This window comes from Lynx rufus, unplaced genomic scaffold (assembly GCF_022079265.1).
Source record: "Lynx rufus isolate CCGP_SWC_20201006 ecotype Redwood Valley unplaced genomic scaffold, mLynRuf1.p SCAF_1, whole genome shotgun sequence".
NCBI classification, from domain to species: Eukaryota; Metazoa; Chordata; class Mammalia; order Carnivora; family Felidae; genus Lynx; species Lynx rufus.
In genome coordinates, this window is record NW_025814823.1 from 92,275,764 (window position 1) to 92,298,903 (window position 23,140).

The following is a 23,140-nucleotide window of genomic DNA, read 5'->3' on the forward strand; positions in this document are numbered from 1 at the left end:
CGTCATGGAAAGTGGGAATAGTGGTTCTGTTGGGGAGAAGAATGAACTTTTGGTTGTGTTGAGTTTGACTGGAAAACCTAAGTGGGGCTAAAAGGTTTCATAAGGGTAAATGTAGGGTTAGGATGAAGAGATCTCAGTGGATGGAAATTGAAGTCAGGAGGATAATTACGATCCCCTTGGGAGAGAGGGTAGAGCAGGAGAGCAGAGGGCTGAGGTCCAGCCTCACAGGAACATCAACATTTAAGGACTGGCAAAAGACAGAGGTATCTCAGAAGAGGCAGGAGAGGAGGGAAAGCGGATGGGTTGATAGTGAGGAAAGTACTGATGAAGGAAGCAGTGGTCCAGAGTCTAATTTTTTGTAACTTTGTAACTACAACAGTGTGTTAGTTATGTTTGGGGGTCTGGATTGTGAGCTTTGCCAAGGTAGGGATATTTCTGTATCTCTCTCATTTAGCATACTCAGCCTTGCCATTAGCGGACATGATGACTGTGGGTGAAATGAAAAGAGACTGCTTTTCTTCGAGATATTTTTCTGCTGCTTCCCAGAAAATGATACAAGTCTGTACGGTGACGGGGAGGGTGGTGGGGATGCCGCTCCCTGGGAGCTGTTTAATGCCTGCTTTGTGCAATTCTAAACAGTGGCATATGCACTGAGCTCTGAGCACAGTGCTTGTGTCAGTTCAGTAAAGCTGATGAAATTTATTTTCTTTTCAAATTTTTATTTAAATTCTAGTTAGTTAACATACAGTGCAATATTGGTTTCAGCAGTAGGATTCAGTGATTCATCATTTACATATACAAAGCTGGTGAAATTTAAATTACCATGTATTTTTTTCTTTATTTTTAGTCTCATATGTATCTTACCTAAAAAAATTTTTTTTAATCATTTCCTTAGAAGGCTTATCAGGTAGGTGTCATTCATGAATTTTTATAAATGAATCCCAGATGGGTAAAGTGCCTTCTGGAAAGATTCAGAGGGGAGGAGTATCACAGTAGGGATTTGCACTCAGATGTCCTGACCCTGGTCCATTGCTCTGTCTCCTTAGCACACTGCTTGTATAGTTTCGTTGATATAGTCTTCATTTCTTGTTTGAATCTCAATTTTTTTTTTCACTTTTAAGGGCAGGGAGATGTAGACCTGGAATTTGTTTCCGGCTGTTCAGCAGACTCCGATTCCAGAATATGTTGGAATTTCAGACTCCAGAACTTTTGAGAATGCCACTACAGGTAGGAATTTACGAAACTCTAAATTAGAGGCTATTTTTGTGGGTGACAGAGGAGAAAGGACCATTTTAACTTATACTAGTTGGACTTTTAAATAATCAACTCATAAAACAAACTTATAAAATGTATATTATGTAGGGTGGTTATGTACCTAACATTTTTTTCCTATACTAGAAAATCCATAAACCTCTAAAATTTTAAAGAGTTACTTGAATGCATTTAAATTATGGTACAGTTTATAAATATGCTTTTTTTTATATGCGACATTTTAGAAGTCTAACGACTACATTGTGTTCACCTTTCACATTCTCACTGAGGATTAGAAAACAAATTATTTAAGGTCCAAAAGATAATGCCACAATCTCAGTTTAAGATGCTGAGATTACGATGGTAGTTTAGAAGGGAGTCTGCTGAGATTTCCTGGCCTTTATTGTTTTGCTTTAGGTCTTCTCACTTCACAGAACAGCCAGACATTGTAGTTTCTAGGGAAAACTACCGGAAGTACATTAATTTGATTATGGTGTGCTGAGATGGATGCTGGTTTCTAACCATTTCCAGAGATACTGGATCATGTTTTTGGTATTCATGTACCTGGATGACTTCCCACTTTTCCATGCCTTATGGTCTTAGGATGAAATACAAAACTCTTAACAGGAGCCTAAATTATCTGCCCTTCCTGTGTCTCTAGTTTTAATTTTGACATCTTGTCTTTCCTTCTCTCTCTGCTCATACCAGTAGTTCGAATTTCTCAAGCACACCTTGTTTCTGTATTAGGGGCTTCCTCTGTGTGCTCCGCTCTCCCTAGAATCCTCCCTCTTGTTTCTTTGGTAATTACCTCCTACTCAGTCGTTACATCCAAGTTTAAGTGCTGGTTCCCCAGAGATGTTGTCTTTGACTTCCCATGGCCTCCTCCTGCCCTTTCCTGAACTTGATTAAATATTTTCCTTTACCTCTTTAGTTCTCTGTATCCTTCACAGCATTTATAAAAATTGTAACTAAGTAGTTAATTGTGTCATTATTCTGTTTTTCCCACAATGAAAAATCCACCAGGGCAGACACTTGTCTATCTTCTTTTTCTCCCAACTTGCTGCATAGTCCCTAGCACTTGGCAAGCACTTTGTTGAACGGATAAAAGATTCTAGAATGTAATGTAAAGGAAAAAAAGAGACTTCTGGACAATAACTCTTACTGTTATGTATAAGAACTGTGTGAGGAGACATCGCCAGTGTGGGCAATGGTAATCTTGATAGGAGGTAATGGAGGGTGTTTATTATATTAAAGTTCTAGCACCTAGGGCAAGGTTAGAGCTTGTCTTTCATAGAAAGACATGGTTCCCTCTACTGTTCATTTTAAGCAGAGACTCTGCTAGTCGGTTTGGGGACTGTGTTTCCCATGATTTCTTTAAAAAACAAAATCACCATAAATTTCAGCATTTCAACATTATTTGCTGTTCTTATTTGCAGGAACTTTGTTTACATACTAAGCTGTTAGCCCCAGTTAATTGTCCTATTGCCGATTTCCTAATGAAAGCTCCTGAACCTCCACCTGCTTTAATTGTAAGAAATGCTGTACACATGCTTAAGGTTCGTGTCTTCATAGTTTTCACTTTACTGATTTTACTTGAAATTTAAAGTGGGAATATATCTTGCCTGATTTTTGTACTTAAAAAGATTATCTGAAAGAAGCATGTACTTTGGAATAATACTCTCATGGTAATTACAGTAAAACAGTTGATGTAGATCTTTTTTTATATAAAATATTTGAAGCAAACGATGTTTTCTATAAGATGTGGCAAAAGAAAATTTACATTTTTATTTCTTTATGATTTTTTTTTTTTTAAATTTTTTTTTTTCAACGTTTATTTAGTTTTGGGACAGAGAGAGACAGAGCATGAACGGGGGAGGGGCAGAGAGAGAGGGAGACACAGAATCGGAAACAGGCTCCAGGCTCTGAGCCATCAGCCCAGAGCCTGACGCGGGGCTCGAACTCACGGACCGCGAGATCGTGACCTGGCTGAAGTCGGACGCTTAACCGACTGCGCCACCCAGGCGCCCCTTTATGATTTTTAAGTATGCGGTTCAATTAAACATCATGAAACATTTTGGTCCTGCCAGATTCTGTTTTCTGTGCTTTTATTTAGACAATAGATGCAATGGACGCGTGGGAAGATCTCACTGAGCTTGGGTATCATTTGGCTGACCTGCCCGTAGAACCACATCTTGGAAAAATGGTCCTGTGTGCTGTCGTGTTAAAGTGTCTGGACCCCATCCTTACAATTGCCTGCACCCTGGCCTATCGAGACCCTTTTGTACTGCCAACCCAGGCCTCTCAAAAGCGCGCAGCTATGCTCTGTAGGAAACGCTTCACTGCAGGAACTTTCAGTGACCACATGGCACTTCTCAGAGCATTCCAGGTACTGGTCGTTGTTGTCATTTCATTTCTGAACATGTTGCTGGTTGAACAGACTTCTGGGGCAAGTGTAACAAATTAAAAAAGAGCTAGGACTCCATTAATTTGGTTTCCTTATAAAGTCACATTTTGTAAATAGCTCAGAAAGATACATTCCTGCTGTCCTTGTGTTAAAATTATCACTGTTTTTCTCTACCTTTTTTTCTTTTATTTTCTCCGTTTTCTCCCTGTAGGAATATGTGTATGTATATATTTATTTACTTATATGTATTTTTTAATATCCAAGTTCCTTTTAATCATATCTTGGACAGGGAATGCTCTCAAATTTTAGTTGAGAAGCAATGTATATTATGGGGTGCCTGGTTGACTTAGTCGATTGAGTGTCTGACTCTTGATTTTGGCTCAGGTCATTATCTCATGATTCGTGCGTTTGAGCCTACGTTGGGCTCCACACTGTGTGGAGCCTGCTTGGGATTCTCTCTCTGCCTCTCCCCCCTCTCTCACAATAAATAAGTAAGCTTAAAAAAAAAAAAGAAATAATGTATATTATTCAAAGTATGTAGAACAAACCGAGGAAGAAACTTATCTTGAATTTAGTATCTCTGTGTTGATTTTTTTTTTTAGAGTATGTCTTTTTCTTGTGTGCTCAAGACACGATGCTAAGAACTTAATTTTATTTTATTTTATTTTATTTTATTTTTTTTTTTTGAAGTTTATTGCCAAATTGGTTTCCATACAACACCCAGTGCTCATCCCAAAAGGTGCCCTCCTCAATACCCATCACCCACCCGCCCCTCCCTCCCACCCCCCATCAACCCTCAGTTTGTTCTCAGTTTTTAACAGTCTCTTATGCTTTGGCTCTCTCCCACTCTAACGTCTTTTTTTTTTTTTTTCTCCCTTCCCCTCCCCCATGGGTTCCTGTTGAGTTTCTCAGGATCCACATAAGAGTGAAACCATATGGTATCTGTCTTTCTCTGTATGGCTTATTTCACTTAGCGTCACACTCTCCAGTTCCATCCACGTTGCTACAAAAGGCCATATTTCATTTTTTCTCATTGCCACGTAGTATTCCATTGTGTATATAAACCACAATTTCTTTATCCATTCATCAGTTGATGGACATTTAGGCTCTTTCCATAATTTGGCTATTGTTGAGAGTGCTGCTATGAACATTGGGGTACAAGTGCCCCTATGCATCAGTACTCCTGTATCCCTTGGGTAGATTCCTAGCAGTGCTATTGCTGGGTCATAGGGTAGGTCTATTTTTAATTTTCTGAGGAACCTCCACACTGTTTTCCAGAGCGGCTGCACCAATTTGCATTCCCACCAACAGTGCAAGAGGGTTCCCGTTTCTCCACATCCTCTCCAGCATCTATAGTCTCCTGATTTGTTCATTTTGGCCACTCTGACTGGCGTGAGGTGATACCTGAGTGTGGTTTTGATTTGTATTTCCCTGATAAGGAGCGACGCTGAACATCTTTTCATGTGCCTGTTGGCCATCTGGATGTCTTCTTTAGAGAAGTGTCTATTCATGTTTTCTGCCCATTTCTTCACTGGGTTATTTGTTTTTCGGGTGTGGAGTTTGGTGAGCTCTTTATAGATTTTAGATACTAGCCCTTTGTCCGATATGTCATTTGCAAATATCTTTTCCCATTCCGTTGGTTGTCTTTTAGTTTTGTTGGTTGTTTCCTTTGCTGTGCAGAAGCTTTTTATCTTCATAAGGTCCCAGTAATTCACTTTTGCTTTTAATTCCCTTGCCTTTGGGGATGTGTCGAGTAAGAGATTGCTACGGCTGAGGTCAGAGAGGTCTTTTCCTGCTTTCTCCTCTAAGGTTCTGATGGTTTCCTGTCTCACATTTAGGTCCTTTATCCATTTTGAGTTTATTTTTGTAAATGGTGTGAGAAAGTGGTCTAGTTTCAACCTTCTGCATGTTGCTGTCCAGTTCTCCCAGCACCATTTGTTAAAGAGGCTGTCTTTTTTCCATTGGATGTTCTTTCCTGCTTTGTCAAAGATGAGTTGGCCATATGTTTGTGGGTCTAGTTCTGGGGTTTCTATTCTATTCCATTGGTCTGTGTGTCTGTTTTTGTGCCAAGGAACTTAATTTTATAAAATAAAATCTAAATATCATTTAAAACTTTTTAAGATAACAGTAGTGAGAAATTGATGAACATGATAAATAAGAAAGAAAAGATAAGGAAAATAGGATTCTGAGGAAAGGAAATGATATGTAATTTAGAATTTCAGATATGTGGAGAAGAATATGTTATTTCTTGAAAAGGCGTCCTTAAATTCTCTTGAATGTGGGCTATGACTATACATTTTTTAAAAATTTCATTTTGTTGGGACGCCTGGGTGGCTCATTTGGTTAAGTGCCAACTTCGGCTCAGGGTTGATCTCACCGTTCGTGAATTTGAGCCCTGCATCGGGCTCTGTGCTGACAGCTCAAAGCCTGGAGCCTGCTTCAGATCCTGTGTCTCCCTATCTGTCTGCCCCTCCCCTGCCCGTGCCCTGTCTCTCTCTCTCTCTGTCAAAAATAAAATAAACATTAAAAAAAATTTCATTTTGTTTATGCAGAAGTGACTCTTTTCCAGGCATAGACGATTTTTTCACTATATACGGTTTAAAGAAAACACTGGCAAGCTATTTTGTGAGCATTATTGAACAATGGATAATGCAATGCTATTGAGTCTATTAGATAACCATGTCTTACAGTAGATTTGTTGAGTAGATAATAATTAGAGGGAGATTTGGAGTAGAATTCCTATGTATTCTTTGCTTTTCCCCCAGCTCCTTCAAGAGCAGAAAGGATAAATTACTGCTTTGGTCTTTCAGTTATATTCCAAAGCAAGAAAAGTCATTTTCAAAGAGAAGTTTTCCTATACTGCATATAGATGGTTTCTAGAAATCCCACTTCCCATTCAAAGATAGATTAAGAGGTTGATATAGAGCTTATTTTTGGAGGACTAGAGTGGCAGAATCCTTAAATATAAGTGGTGTTTATAATGGCTTAGTTAAAAACCTCCCACACTTCAGTGGAAGAAAATTAGCAAACACATATGAAAAGTTAAATATGTTTACACAGCTGGTCATTTAAGTTAAAGGATACGTAGTTCTCATTGGAATTTTATAAACTCAGTGACTTTCGTAGCATTTGAGTATAAATTAATGATAAATTTCATTTGATCATAAAGTCTTAGATTTTATTTTTTTATATTTAATTTTAAAATTTTATTTTTTTATTTTTTAATTTTTAAAAAATTTTTTTAATGTCTATTTATTATTGAGATACTGAGAGACACAGAGCGTGAGCAGGGGAGGGGTAGGGAGAGGGGGAGACATAGAATCCGAGGCAGGCTCCAGGCTCCGAGCTGTCAGCACAGAGCCTGACGCGGGGCTCGAACTCACAAACTGCGAGATCATGACCTGAGCTGAAGTCGGTCGCTCAACTGACTGAGCCACCCAGGCGCCCCCTAATTTTAAAATTTTAATAAAAAAAATTGAGACATCATTGACATATTAGTTTTAGGTGTAAAACACATTGATACTGTAATTGTATGCATTGCAAAATGATCTCCACAGTAAGTCTAGTTAACATCTATCATTGCATATAGTTACAAATTTTTTTCTGTTTGTGATGATAACTTTTAAGATATACTCTCTGGTATGTTAACTAGATTTATTGTGGTGATAATTTCACATTAATATATGGATATTGGATCACTATTTTGTATACCTGAAATGAGTATAATGTTAAATGTCAGTGATACCTCAATAAAAAAAAGTGGACAAAAAAAATCTCTCTTATCAACTTTCAAATATACAATACAGTGTTATTAACTATAGTTACCATGCTGTACTACAGTTACCTTCCCAGGACTTAATTTATTTTGTAACTGGAAGTTTGTATCTTTTGACTCCTTTCATCCATTTTACTTCCTCTCCTCCCTCACCTCTGGCAACTACCAATCTGTTCTCTGTATCTTTGAGTTTTGTTTGTTTATTTATAAATGTTTATTTAATTTTGAGAGAGAGAGAGAGAGAGAGAGAGAGCACAAGGCAGGGAGAGGCAGAGAGAGAGGGAGACACAGAATCTGAAGCAGGCTTCAGGCTCCAAGCTGTCAGCACAGAGCCTGATGTGGGGCTTGAACCCACGAACTGTGAAATCACAACCTGAACTGAAGACGGACGCATAACTGACCTGAGTCACCCAGGCGCCCTGAGTTTTGTTTTTTTTTAATGAAGTCCTAGATTTTATCAAATAATTAGAAGGAGAATTGACCTTGAGTGGTTAATGTAGTGGTTTTCAGTTACTTTGCTGCCTAACTGAGGAGTTTGGTAAATGTGTCTCGTTATATAATTATGTTTTTGTAGGCATGGCAGAAAGCACGAAGTGATGGGTGGGAGCGAGCCTTTTGCGAAAAGAATTTTCTTTCGCAAGCTACCATGGAAATAATCATTGGTATGAGAACTCAGTTGCTTGGTCAGCTTAGAGCATCAGGTAATGTTTTCCCCAGAGAACCTATTTAGACCACTGAGAGTACCCTACCTATACCTCGTAGTATTTGTAGTGTTAACTGATGCCATTTTACATTATTTTTATGATGTTTTCACATTGTTGTAGATCTTGTATTTATGAACTGTGTTGTAGACTCCTATGTGATCTCAGAGTTTGTTGATTTAAAAAATGATATTGTGGAGGCCTGTAGCTGAGAAATCTATGAACACCTTTTGATACTGTAGGCAGTGAGCAATTTGTAGTCTATTTGTTGGCAAAGATCGTTGTAGATAATGTAGCTCTGTTTTATCACTGTTAATAAACGATTATTTAGCTCTGTGAAATAGAAGTTAAAAAATGTAAGTAGGTTGATCTGAATGCTGGTCTTCATGTTTGTGGAACATAAAACAACTAGTAATCACTTGAAGGTACTTAATTTTTTTTTTAAAAAAAGAGAATGCCAGTATTGCTATGTCAATTTAGAATTGTATCTTTAAATTTCCTTTTGAGTAGCATGGTACATTGAAAAAATAGCCAAAGACTACCAGAGCCTGGATTCATAGATTAGCTAAAGTGTTAAAATAATATAAGGAGCGAGCCAAAGGATTTCGAGTTGTTGTAAATATCGGGAAATGTGAAGGGCTTTGAAAATTCAAGCAAGAATATATTTACTTCACTCCAGAATTTGTCTGTCATAACCACAGTGTTATTAGTACCAGTTAGAAGAGTGGTTTAGATTTTCAGCTGTGACTTTAGTACATTTCTTTTTTTAAATTTTAGTACATTTCTCACAGCAGCTTAAGAAGAACTTTATAAAAAGCAAGAGTGTGTATTTTTTTAAATTTTCAGCTGTGACTTTAGTGCATTTCTTTTTTTAAATTTTAGTACATTTCTGATCGCAGCTTATGAAGAACTTTATAGCAAGAGTGTGTATTTTTTTTAAGAGTCCCACATCCCCAGTGAACAAACCTAAACTTTATTAGAATATTTAATCTGTATCTTAAACTTACCAGAGGAGATTTTATTAATTGCTCTGGAATTTGAATATCCCTAAACTTACATGGGCTGTACAATTTTTGTAAAAAATGCATACGTTTAAAAGTATATTTTGCACAATAGAAAAAGTTGGTGTGGTTTTTTCCTCCTTCTAGGTTTTGTTAGAGCACGAGGCGGTGGTGACATTCGAGATGTTAACACAAATTCCGAGAACTGGGCTGTCGTTAAAGCTGCATTGGTGGCAGGCATGTATCCTAATGTAGTCCATGTGGACAGAGAGAATGTAGTACTGACAGGGCCAAAGGAGAAAAAAGTTCGGTTTCATCCCACTTCAGTTCTCAGTCAGCCTCAGTATAAAAAGGTAAAACATTTTTAATACTGTCTTAGGCCTTGAAGTCAAACTGATCTAATTTACATAGTTGAAGATCAACCAAAAATGCTCCAAATACCAGCCTGCTTTAAGAAATTAGTTACCTATGTCTAATTCAACATTGGAACAAATTTTTGATGGAATGTTAGAGTTGGAAGAGGTAGTGTGTTAGGTAATGAGGACTACTAGCTGTATGAACAAGGATGTGCTTTAGTTTTTGCTTGAGTATTAATACACCTCATCTGTTTCATTGAGGGACTTTTTACATTTTAAAAGTATTGCCGGTAAACTAGGTGACATACAGTTAACAATTCTTCAATCCATTTTTCTAATAGATTCCTCCAGCCAATGGTCAGGCTGCAGCGATTCAGGCACTACCTACAGATTGGCTTATTTATGATGAAATGACCAGGGCCCATAGAATAGCTAATATTCGATGTTGTTCAGCAGTGACACCCGTCACTATATTGGTATTCTGTGGACCAGCTAGATTGGCAAGTAACGCTCTTCAAGAACCTTCATCATTTCGAGGTAAATGGATTATGAAGGAAATGAAAATCTATCTGCAATGAAATTTTTTTCACTGGACCAAATAAATTTTGAAATTACCAAAATTTATGTAGTAGTAGCTCCCTTTTGATATGGTAAGACTAATTAGAAACTACTGAAGTATACCTCAGTTCTTAAAATTGATTTTTCTAAAGGTAACTTGGTATTGATTTGTGTATTTTTGATTAATCTTGATAGGTTTACTTTTCTCTCCCACTTGAAGTTAAATAACAGTTTAACATAAATAAAGGTAATTGTTTAAGGAAATAATATTAATAGTGACCCATGATCTCATTTCCCTTATGCAAACACTTTTTAATATTATTTAAAAATTATGTTTAATATTTTTACATATTTCTTAAGCTATTTTACATTGTTATTTTCATTATTCAGAATATAAGTTTTAAAAAATCTTTTATATTAATGGCTGCAAAATATACTATCACTTAAAAGTGGCGTAATGCATTTAAAATGTTCTGGCAGGAGCGGGGGGCCTCTGGGTGGCTCAGTTGGTTAAGCATCTTACTTTGGCTCAGGTCATGATCTCATGATTTGTGAGTTCGAGCCCCACATCAGGCTCGCTGCTCTCAGCCTGTCAGTGCAGAGCCCCTTTCAGATCCTCTGTCCTCCTCTCTCTGCCCCTCCCCTACTTGCGCTCTCTCACTCTCTCTCTCTCAAAAATAAATAAACATAAGGGCGCCTGGATGGTGCAGGTGGTTAAGCATACGACTTCAGCTGAGGTCTTGCGGTCCGTGAGTTCGAACCCCGCATCAGGCTCTGTGCTGACAGCTCAGAGCCTGGAGCCTGCTTCAGATTCTGCGTCTCCCTCTCTCTCTGCCCCTACCCTACTCACACTCTGTCTCTTTCTCTCTCTCTCAAAAATAAACATCAAAAAAAAAACATTAAAAACAATTCATGAAAGAACTAGCTCTTAGTTTCAGTGATCTTTTCTGTTGTGTTTTAGTCTCTTATTTCATTTATTTTTGCTCTGATCTGCATCATTTCTTTCTTTCCACTAACTTTGGGCTTTGTTCTTTTTCTAGTTCCTTTAGGTACAAGGTTAGATTGAGATGTTTGTTGCTTCTTGACTTAGGCGCCTATATTTCCGTAAACTTGCCTCTTCGAACTGCTTTTGCTGCATCCTGTAGATTTTAGAGCATTGTGTTTCTGTTTTCATTTGTCTTCAGGTATTTTTTTTCCTTTCTTTTTTGATTTCTTCATTGGCCCATTGTTTGTTTGGTAGCCTTTTGCTTAGGCTTTACGTGTTTGTGTTTTTTCCAGTTTATTCTTATAATTGATTTCTAGTTTTGTACCATTGTGGTCAGAAAGGATGTTTGATATGATATAAGTCTTCCTAAAAATATTGAAACTTGGTTTGTGGCCTAACATACGACCTATCCTGGAAAATGTTTCATGTACACTTGAAAAGAATGTGTGTTCTGCTGTGTTTGGATGGAATATTCTGAATATATCTGTTAAGCCCACCTAGTCTAATGTGTTGAGACCAGTGTTTCCTTATTGGTTTTCTGCCTGGATGATTTGCTATTGCTGGAAGTGGATGCTGTGTTCCGCTACCATTATCGTGTGTGACTGTTAATTTCTCCTTTTACATCTTGTAATACTTGCTTTCTATGTTTCGATGCTTTTGTGTTGGTTGCTTAGATATTTACAATTGTTATATTCTCTTATTTGATTAATCCCTTTATAAGGCTCTTCTTTGTCTCTTCTTCAAGTCTTTGTCTTGAAGTCTGTTTTGCCTGATACAATTATTGGTATTTTAGCTTTCTTTTCAGTTTCTATTTGCATGGAATATCTTTTTCCATCCCTTCACTTTGAGGCCTTCTCTTTCTTTAGGTCTGAAGTGAGTCACTTACAGGTAGCATATTAGATGGATCTTGTTTTTTATCCATTCGGCCACCCTCTGTCTTTGGAGCATTTAGTCCTTTTACATTTAAAGTAATTATCGATAGGTATGTTAGTTGTTAATCATTTTCTGGTTGTTTTTGTAGTTCTTCTCTGTTCCTTTCATCTTTTATTCCCTTTCCTTGTGATTTGATGACTTTCTTTAGTGTTATATTTGGATTCCGTTCTGTTTATTTTTTATGTATCTATTATAGGTTTTTTGTTGTGGCTACCATGAGGTTCATCTATAACAACCTGTGTATACAGCAGTGCATTTTAAATTGGTGGTTAAGTTTGAACACATTCTAAAAGCAATATATTTTTATTCCTTCACCTTACATTTTATTTTTTGACACTGTATTTTATATCTTTTTATTTTGTACATCTTCTAAGTAATTAGGGTAGGTAGGTTTTACTATTCTTCTCTTTAACCTTCATACTAGCTTTATAAGTTGTTGACCTACTACCTTTACTGTATGTTTGCTTTCAGCAGTGAGATTGTTTTCTTTCATAATTCTTTTACTTTTAATCACAGCCTTTCCTTTTCTGCTTAAATAAATCCCTATAACATTTCTTATAAGGCCAGTTTAGTGGTCATTAACTCCTTAAGCTTTTGTTTGGGCAACTTTGTCTTTCCTTCAGTTCTGAAAGATAATTTTGCTGGGTAGAGTATTCTTGGTTGTAAGTTTCTTCTTTTCAGTACTTTGACTATATCATGCCCATTCCTCTGGTCTCCAAAGTTTCTGCTGAAAAATCAGCTGGATAACTTTACGGAGTTTCCGTTGTATGTAACTCATTGTTTTTTTTCTCTTGCTGCCTTTAAGATATTCTTTTCTCTTTATCTTTACTTTTTGGGCTTTTAATTATATGTTTGGTGGACCTCTTTGGGTTTATCTTGTTTGGAGCTCTTTGTGCTTCCTGGACCTGAATGTTGTTTCCTTCTCCAGTTTAGGGAAGTTTTCATCTGTTGTTTCTTCAAATAAAGTTTCTGCACTTCCCCACTGTCTTTTCTGAGACTCATATAATGCAAATGTTAGTATGCTTGACACTCTCCTTGCGGTCCCTTTAATCTATCCTAATTTTTAGAAATTCTTTTCAGTTTTTGCTGTTCAGCTTGGGTGATTTCTACTACCTTGCCTTCCAGATCGCTGATCCGTTCTGCATCATCTAACTTGATGTTGATTCCCTTTAATTTATTTTTCATTTCAGTTATTATATTTTTCAGCTTTCCCTTCATATGTACCATTTATTAAATAATCTTTATCTTCTTTTTGAAAGCTTGCATATTGTTATATATTATATTTGCCATCTTTATTTTTTTTTTAATATTTATTTAAGTAATCACTACATCCAGTGTGGGGCTCAAACTCATAACCCTGAGACCAAGAGTTACCTATCTTTTAAGTGAGACAGCCAAGTGCCCCTGGCATCTTTATCATTATTACATCTTACATTTGGCATTTTTAAACTTTCTATATATTTTGTTCCTTTAAATTTTTGCCTTTGTGTTGTGCCATCTTGTTTAGTAATTTTGATTTTCAGTAAGTTCTTATGTCTGGTAGCAAAGGATCTCCCTGTAACTCTGCCTTTCTGTTATAAGCTATTTTTTATAATCTTTCCTATTTTTAATAGTGAATATTCAGTAGTCATCTTCTTGTAATCTTTTCTGTAACCAATAGTTCTTTTGTGATTTTAATTAAGAGTTTGCTTCTAGGAATATAGTATATTCTTCTATTCACCTTTTATTAAATTTAGCAATATCTTTTCTTTGGTAAGTTTTACAAAGGTTAGATATATTCTTACGATGATTCTTAAGATTTTGTTGTTGTTCTTGAGTTACTACAGTGAATGGGTTCTCTTTGTGTCATTTTCCTGCTGATCTTCTAGTAAGGAATACTATGTAACAGGGGAGTATATTTAAAATTTATTTTTTAATGTTTATTTATTTTTGAGAGACAGAGTGAGAGAGGGGGAGGGGCAGAGAGAGGGAGACACAGAATTTGAAGCAGGCTTCAGGCTCTGGGCTGTCAGCACAGAGCCCCAACATAGGGCTTGAACTGTGAGATCATGACCTGAGCCAAAGTTGGACACTTAACTGACTGAGTCACCCAGGTGCCCCCAGTAGAATATATTGTATTTGCTCTTGCTTTACTAAGCTCTTACTAATCCTTTTGACTTTCTATTAACTTAGAGTACCTTTAAGTGGTAATTTTTAATTTGTTATAAAAATTTATTCCTTTTATTTCTTTTTCATGACTTGGGAAAACCATGTTAATGGCCTGCTTTTTCTTGTTGCATTTTAAAGGTTTAAATTCTAAAGTGATATTGATGATGACAGTAATTTTTGTTTTAATGAAAGTACTTGTATTAAAATAAGGTAGAAGGGGCACCTGGGTGGCTCAGTTGGTTGAGTGTCTGACTCTTGGTTTCAGCTCAGGTCAGGATCTCAGGGTTATGGGATCGAGCCCCGTGTCAGGCTCTGTGTTGAGCATGGAGTCTGCTTAAGATTCTCTCTTCCTCTGACCCTCTCCCCAACTTGCACATGCTCTCCCTCTCTCTCTTTCTCTCTCTCTCAAATAAAAATAAATAAATAAAAAAGAATTCTTTTGAAATTTAAATTTTTAAAAATACTTATGTATTTTGAGAGGGAGCACATGTAAGTAGGGGAAGGGAGAGAGAGGGAAAGGATAGGGAGAGAGAATCCCAAGCAGGCTCTGTCCTCTCAGCGCAGAGCCTGACATGGGGTTGATCTCATGAACTGAGAGGTGATGACCTGAGCCAAAATCAAGAGTCGGATGCTTCACTGACTGAGCCATCCAGTTGCTCCAGAATTGTTCTTTTTTTGAAGTTTTATTTATTTATTTATTTTTTTAATTAAAAAAAAATTTTTTTTTTTAACGTTTATTTATTTTTGAGACAGAGAGAGACAGAGCATGAACGTGGGAGGGTCAGAGAAAGAGGGAGACACAGAATCCGAAACAGGCTCCAGGCTCTGAGCGGTCAGCACAGAGCCTGACGCGGGGCTCAAACTCACGGACCGCGAGATCGTGACCTGAGCTGAAGTCGGATGCTTAGCCAACTGAGCCACCCAGGCGCCCCTCTTTTTTTGAAGTTTTAAAACACATTTTGAAATTTATTAAATAGCTTGTGGGCATTTGTTCATATCAAAATTTATTTAGCCTGCTGTTGTACTGTATATATTTTCTTATGGGACTATCATATTTATCATAAGAATAAACCTTCCTTGGACTAAGGAGGACTTACTGCATTGCTCATATTTTGCTAGCATTTTATTTAAAATTGCTCATTAGTGAGGTATGTGTGTTGGGAATATTCAGAAATGTTTGTTTGTTTATTTATTTATATCAGGTTTTAGGATTAGTTCAGACTTGTCTCATGCAAGGAATTGGCCATTGTTTGTTTTCTTCAAAGTTTGAGAGACTTGATGAACTGGATTTCTGTGTTTGGTGTTCTTTCAGGACAGCTTTGGTTTCTTCCTGAAATAGTCTGGGCTTTCCTACCTCTTGTTCTTTGTTTTGGTAATTTCTTTTTTTTTTTTCAGTTTGTTTCGTACAAAAGAATAGATTTCTTTGAATGTTTCAAATTTATTATTTTTTATGGATACTGGATCTTCTTAGATTAAAACAGTTTGTATTAATTTTTATAATCTTATTCTCAGCTCTGATTTTGTATATGGATTTGAGCTTCCTTCTCCCTTTATTAAACTTACCAAAGGGTTGCCTCGTCTTTTCAAGGAACTGGATTATAGTTTTGACTACTGCCATTTTGTTTTATCTAATGTATCAGTTTTTTTCCCTCACTGTTTTCTTCATTTTTTTTTTCCTTTGGGGTTTATACTGTTTTTCTAAGATGTAGTTATGGGTGTGGTTTCTCCTTTTCTTCTTTTAAATTGAAACCTATGAATTTACATGAGCATTTCTTGTTTTCTTCCCTTTTTAAATTATATCCTTAGTTTTCATCTTTATTCAGTTATTATTTAAAGATTTTGTTTTGATTTTTTTTAAGTTTATTTATTTATTTTGAGAAGGAGGGAGGGAGGGAGGGAGAGAGAGAGAGAGAGAGAGAGGTAGAGAGAGAATCCCAAACAGGCTCTGCACTCCCAGTGCAGAACTTGAACTCATGAACCATGAAATCATGACCTGAGCTGAAATCACGAGTTGGATGCTTAACAGACTGAGCTACCCAGGTGCTCTTTGTTTTGATTTTTAAGTTATAGTGTTTTTTATTTTGTTGCATTTTGATTAGAGATTATAGAGATTATGCCTTGCTTCCCCCCCCCCCCCTTTTTTTTTGTAAGTATTGAGACTTAATTTGTGAACTGCTGGCTTTGAAGAGCTCTATACCCAAACTCTTAGTATGGAGCATTTGTGTAAATACGCAGTGTCTGTGTTTACTTACTTCTTTTGCTATATGGTGGTAAGAGTGAAATTTTTACCTTTCAATATGTGTTTGAACAGCGGATGGTGTTCCTAATGACAGTAGTGATAGTGAAATGGAGGACAGAACCACTGCTAATTTGGCAGCTTTGAAACTTGATGAGTGGCTCAATTTCAAACTAGAGCCTGAGGTAAGTTGCTTTTCAGTAGTGTGGTAAGTTTCTTTCATTCTGGTAGTACGAATTGACATACAGCATGATGAAAATTATATCTTTACTATTGAGCCCTTAGTACTTGAGAATATAGTTTGTTTTTCAGTTTTCACAGGGCCCTCATGCATTCTCTGACATACCCCATGGGGTTTATTTTAATAGAGGATTTGAAAAGCCTTGGTGTGGCAGAATCTGAAGCAGGCTCCAGGCTCTGAGCTGTCAGCACAGAGCCCGACATGGGGCTCAAACTCACAAACTGTGAGATCATGACCTGAGCTGAAGTCTGATGTTTAACCGACTGAGCCACCCAGGTGCCCCAGAAATGCACATTTTTGGTCAATAATATTACTGGGGGAAGAAAAGGAGGAGAATGTGTATTAAGTGGTGAAATCCACTAAATCAATATTCTGTTACACCAAACAGTTTAAAGACAAGGGAAATGTTGTAATATAATTTCAGATTATATTTCATCTGGCTAAATTAGAGTTTAAAGTTGCTTTGCCATGTTGAAAGTTTGCTGCAATAATTTTTCACATAAACATTTAGACTTGAACTCTGAGACTAGATACAGCATGATTATTTTGCTTTTAAAATCTGTTAAATAGCTAAAAATTGACAATTTGAAAACTACAACAAAGAAAAAGTTGAAGCAGTGTGATTGTTACATCATTGAACCACTTCTAATTGTCAACTGTTAGTATTAAAAGATCATTCTATATCCTTTTTTGGGGGGATGTGGTCGGCTGAGCTGTCAGTAATCGACAGCTGGCTAGGTTTAACTTTTTTACTGTCTGTTCATTCATCACTTCAGCCGACAGTTGTCTCACTTCCCTTTTCACCAGCCATTCCCTTCACTGAAACTGTACTTGCCAAGGTCAGCACGTGCCCCACATTGTCCAAGCCAGCCTGCCGTCCTTGAATTCATTCTTTCTCTCCTGTTGGGCACTATTTATTGTCCATACCCTTCCTTTCATAATTCTGCCCTTCCTCATTTTTCCTCCTCAACCCTGTCCCAACTTCTTTGTCACAAGTTAACCGTGACATGAATCTTTCCTGATTCTTCTTCTTTCTTCAAAGGTCATTCCTTCTTAGGTTCTTTCACTGACTCTTCTCTATGTGTCTGTGCCTTAAATGTTAGATGTTCTCCACTACTCCGGGCCTTTCTCTGCTCTTTTTATGTCTCTGTACAATCTCCAGGGACCTTACCTCTCTGTGTAGATTCAGTAACCACTTATGTACTGATGACTCCCAAGTCTGTCTATATTTTTAGCTTAGGCCTTTCTGTGAACCTTTCTGTGAATCTAGCTGCCTTCTGGGCATCATCATCTGGATGTTCTGTAGGCACTAAAGCACGAATGGAACTAAATGTATTTTTCTCCATTTACTGTGCTGTTACCATTTCCAGTTTTAATCACACTCTGCCACACATTGTTTACTGTCTCTTCCATCGGACTGTTTCATTTGATTTTGTGTCTCTAGTGCCTCCAGTATGGTAAATAAGAATTTTTATCTTGTTCGGGCAACAAAAAGAATGAAATTAATAGTAAATTACATAAAATGTAATACCTTAGAATACATTAACTCCTTACAAGTTGCAGAGTGTTCTTTGGAAACAGTTGCAGCCTTTAACTAGTAAATGGGTGTCTTGCAAGTAGGGTATACATTTTGCTTGTACCTGTTTGAACTTTCATTACAGGCAGCCAGTTTATTGCTGCAGCTCAGACAGAAGTGGCACAGCTTATTTTTACGCCGAATGAGAGCTCCATCCAAACCTTGGTCTCAAGTTGATGAAGCTACCATAAGAGCAATTATAGCTGTTTTAAGCACTGAGGAACAGTGTGCAGGTTTACAGCAGCCGTCTGGGATAGGCCAGAGGCCAAGGCCTATGTCTTCAGAAGAACTTCCTTTGGCATCATCTTGGAGGTCCAATAATAGCAGGAAAACTTCCGCAGATACTGAATTTTCTGATGAGTCTGCTACTGCAGAAAGGTACATTTATAACATTTTATCAAAATGGGGACATTTTCTCCAGGAAAATGAGTTATTTCTCACAGAATCAGATGTTTTAATAATATTTAAAAATTGCTTAGAGTGTACGTAAAAGGTTACAATAAAATGCGAAGAGTGTTTTACTTTTAAAACATAGTTCTTGTAAGTAGTAAGATAATATGAGGGATTTTAAGCTACTGGTATCTGTGAGTCATTTAATAAGGAAATTTTTTATTGGGAAAGACTAAAAATGTTTAATTTCAAGACTTCACAGATTTAGGGTCTGTTAAAAAGATAGCAGTATATTAAAATTCTGTATTTTAGTTGATACATGGCAAGCAACATCTTTCGCATGTGTCTTATAGCAAGAAGTATGGGTTATGGCCATTTAAAAGAACAGCCTCTTCACAAGTCTTACCTGGGTATCAGTAGTGCTGACTAGTATTCCTACAGAAGATCAATTATTCATTCACTTTCTCAGTGACACATTGAATGTGTGTTGTTCTTGGTGTAAGAGAGATAGCAGTGTACCAAACAGACAAGAGCTCTTCCTTCAAAGAGTTTTTATTTTATCCAGCAGAGACATATGATACAGAAGTAAACAGATTTACTCTAGGGGCAAAATCTATTACAGTTTAGCCAGGTTCTTCTTTTCTTTCTAACATTTAGCAATTATACATGGTATTTTTATTTACTATATGATTATTATTAATAAGAGAGTTCTTATATTGAATTATTTATCAAAAAACGTATTATGATGATATAATAGTGGTTATAATGAATCATTGGCCATGATTCAGAAATATTTGTTGTGTAAAAAAAACCCCATTTGTTAGAATCAAATTTATATTTTATAAGAATCAGAATTTCTTCATATCAGTTTAAAATTTTTTTTACCCTGTTAGAATTGATAACGAACACGACATTCTTGCCTGTGATGCTGGTTTCGGCAGTACTGGTAGAAAGTCTGTGTAGTAAGAATATTTCATTGTTAAAAAGAAAAATAGAACAGTGGAAACATAAAAGATACATGATGTTTACTGTTTTGTAAGGATCGAATGGGGCTGTTTGTACTTTCTTTTGGTCACATTTGCACATTTGAATGAAGCATAAGGCTTCATTAGGTCAGACTTGAATTGCAGAGAAATAATTCGTACTGGTTTCCAAGTTCTTCACATACTGCATTTGAGGAATAATTCAGTCGTTTGCCAAGAAAACCTTTTCATCATGTGCGTTCCTGAATGTTTCTCTCTGATGTAGGCCCTCCTGAGCGATAGAAGAGTGAAGAGCACATTTTCTTCTTAGACACTGCCCACTTTTTGGAAATATCGATCTAAAAGCTTACTCGAAAAATGGTTTAGAATATGGGAATAGATTTCCATAGACATTGCTAGGTGGTAGTGTTATTCCTAGGCCCATCTATAAAAATATGTTAGGTTCGTAGAGACTCTGTGTGTTGTGTATGTATGGGTCTGTGTGTATACATACAGATGTATATATGTGTGTGCCTATATATTCATATATACAATATATACACACATGCACACATGTTTTTAGGAGAAAGGCTACTTGTTTCTCAATAAAAGTAATACATGCTTATTTAGTAAAATAAATTTAATACAACTAAAATTATAAAGTGTAATATTAGTTACAATTCAGATATTGTTTGTCTTATAAATTCAGTTTTTCACCTGTGATACCATTTTCATTTCCTTACAAGTTGTAGTCTGGCACTCTTCATTCTTACCTGTTGAACAGGGAGACACAGAACTTCATCTACTTTCAGGCTTTTGGTGTTATTGATAGATAATGTCTTGAAGTTGATATATTTGGTGGGGAAAAGAATGAGGACTCTTAGGAAAAATTATACTTGAAAGGAGAAATTACAGTCTGTGAGATTACTTCTTAGAGAAAAAGTATCTGTAGTTCATGTTTTCACTGTACATTGGCAAGATATATGGTACATAATTTTTTTTTAATTAAAATTTTTTTAAGTTTATTTGTTTTGAGAAAGAGAGAGCACGAGCAGGGGAGGGGCAGAAAGAGAGTGAGAGAGAATCCCAAGCAGGCTTTTTTTCTGACAGCGTGAGCCCGATGTGGGGCTTGAACCCACAAACTGTGAGATCATGACCTGAGCCAAAACCAAGAATCGGACGCTCAACCAACTGAGCCACCCAGGCGCCCTCATAATTTCTTTAAATAAAAACATTTTAGGGTGCCTCAGTTGCTCATTTGGTTAAGCATCCAACTCAGTTACGGCTCAGGTCGTGATCTTAATGGTTTGTGAGTTTGAGTCCCGGTTTTACTGTCGTTAAGTTCTTTTGCCTAATTTTCAGGTCTCTGAGGTTCTAGGGGTAGGAACGATGGGATTTTAGGGGTTGAATTTAGATAATGCATTGGACATCAATTCATGAAGGAAAAAACCCCTGAAAGATTGTTTTTTATACTTCTTAAGTTGTTGATGATTCAGGTGTGCATTCCTTATATATTCTTTTGTTAATACCTTTAGGCTTTAGCTATTTTATTTCATTTGTGAAAGAAATAATCCTGGATTAAAGATACTGATTGAAGCAGGGGCGAATTGTGGGGATTAGCTATTTTAACTTGTCTTGAAGGAAGAGTAATTATTAATTACAAGACTCTCTGGAAGCTTATGAATTATTGAACACATCATTTTTTGTTTTAAACGCTTATTATAAATATTATTTAACACAGCAAACTAAATGATATACCGTAATGAACTCCATATCCGTATCTAACCAAATATTCTTTGTTCTCTCCTGCTTTTTTTGTTTGTTTACATATTTTATTTTTTTAAAAAAGTTTTGTAAATTTTTTAATTTTTATTTTGAGAGAGAGAGCCAGAGCAGGAGCAGGGGAGGGGCAGAGAGAGACGGAGACACAGAATCCGAAGTAGGCTCCAGGCTCTGAGCTGTCAGCACAGAGCCCAAGGTGGGGCTCGAACTCCTGAGCTGTGAGATCATGACCTGAGCCAAAGTCACTGACTGAGCCACCCAAATGCTTCTGGTTTAGATATTTTAAAATAAATCCCACATATCATGTCATCTTACCCTTCCATATTTAAATATGCATCTCTTAAAAATAGAGGAATTTTTCCTACATAATCGAATTCCAATGATCAGTCCCAGTAAAATGGCTCATGCATTTCTCAGGGTGTCATGTGTCTTGAGTCTCTCGTGATCCAGAGCAGGTCCTCTCGACTTTTTTGAAGAAAGTGGGGTGGTGATACTGTGAGGTGTACCACATTCTGGATTTGTCTGTTTCTTCTTGGCATTATTTGTTGCCATACCATATATATTTTGTGTAAACTGGCAGTTAGCTCTCACGGCTTGATTAAATCCAGTATTTTGACAAGTATAATTTATAGGTGGTGCTGTGAACTTTACTATTGAATGACTTTAGGACGTACTCAATAATATCTTTTCTTTTTTATGTCTGGTTATTCCACAAAGACATATACTTTTAGAAAAATTATAAAATTCCTGACTTCCAGGAATGTTAAAGACCTCTTTTCCTAAACCATCATACAAGAGGCTAGGAATTTTGTAAGGGAAATCATACTTTGAGTATTTGTTAACATTAAGTTAAGGACTTCTGTAGATCGCTAATAAATATATTTTTACCTCTTTTTGTAAGTGTCCCTTAATGTCCCTGATGGTATTAAACTTCTAAATGTATGAGGGGGCACCTGGGTGGCTCAGTCAGTTAAGCGTCCGACTTCGGCTCAGGTCATGATCTTATGGTTTGTGAGTTCGTGCCCCGTGTCAGGCTCTGTGCTGACAGCTCTGAGCCTGGAACCTGCTTTGGATTCTGTGTGTGTGTCTCTCTCTCTACCCCTACCCCACTTGTGCTGTCTTTCTGTCTCTCAAAAATAAAAATTAAAAAAAAATGTAAGAGAAGAATGAAATTCCCTTTTTAAATACTATTCCGTAAATCATAACGCCCCTGAAACTTTGGTTTGAAATGGCATCTGCTTTCAATCACGAGTTTGTATGTAACTGATCTTTGCTTCCTCCTTCTCACTCAAGAGTATTGATGAAATCTCCATCTCCAGCACTACACCCACCTCAGAAGTACAAAGATAGAGGAATTTTACATCCTAAACGAAGCACTGATGACCGATCGGATCAGTCTTCTGTGAAATCTACAGACAGCAGTAGTTACCCGAGTCCTTGTGCCAGCCCTTCTCCTCCACCCTCAGGAAAGGTAGGGTATCCACAAGTTGATCCCTAGCACATCTAATGTTGCAGATTTAAGCAAAATTATAGAACAGTTCTACTTTTCAGTTACTCATCATGGTCTTTGTTCTTGATATAAATTGAATCTGGTAAACTTGAAACACCTTGAGTAAATTTTTTAGTCTTTCTTGCTTGCCAAACATTTCTCGTTGTTACCATCTTGGGATGTTTTAAAACTAACTGATCATTTACCGAGTTATATGCCATAACTCAGCCATCTGTTATTTCCTTTCTGTATCATTAGAACCTTTTTTGTTAAAAAGATGGTCTCGGGGCGCCTGGGTGGCGCAGTCGGTTAAGCGTCCGACTTCAGCCAGGTCACGATCTCGCGGTCCGTG

General features: G+C 36.8%; 1 protein-coding gene across 1 annotated transcript in view; it reads left to right on the forward strand.

Moving 5' to 3' along the window:
* The window catches only part of YTHDC2 (YTH N6-methyladenosine RNA binding protein C2), a 71,550-nt gene that overhangs the window by 38,403 nt on the left and 10,007 nt on the right, over positions 1-23,140 (forward strand). The window contains exons 18-26 of the mRNA XM_047083466.1: positions 1,122-1,227; positions 2,688-2,807; positions 3,365-3,637; positions 8,005-8,131; positions 9,280-9,485; positions 9,830-10,025; positions 16,424-16,533; positions 18,251-18,543; positions 22,593-22,770. Of these exons, the coding sequence (XP_046939422.1) occupies positions 1,122-1,227; positions 2,688-2,807; positions 3,365-3,637; positions 8,005-8,131; positions 9,280-9,485; positions 9,830-10,025; positions 16,424-16,533; positions 18,251-18,543; positions 22,593-22,770 (1,609 nt within the window). The remainder of the gene's footprint in view (positions 1-1,121; positions 1,228-2,687; positions 2,808-3,364; positions 3,638-8,004; positions 8,132-9,279; positions 9,486-9,829; positions 10,026-16,423; positions 16,534-18,250; positions 18,544-22,592; positions 22,771-23,140) is intronic.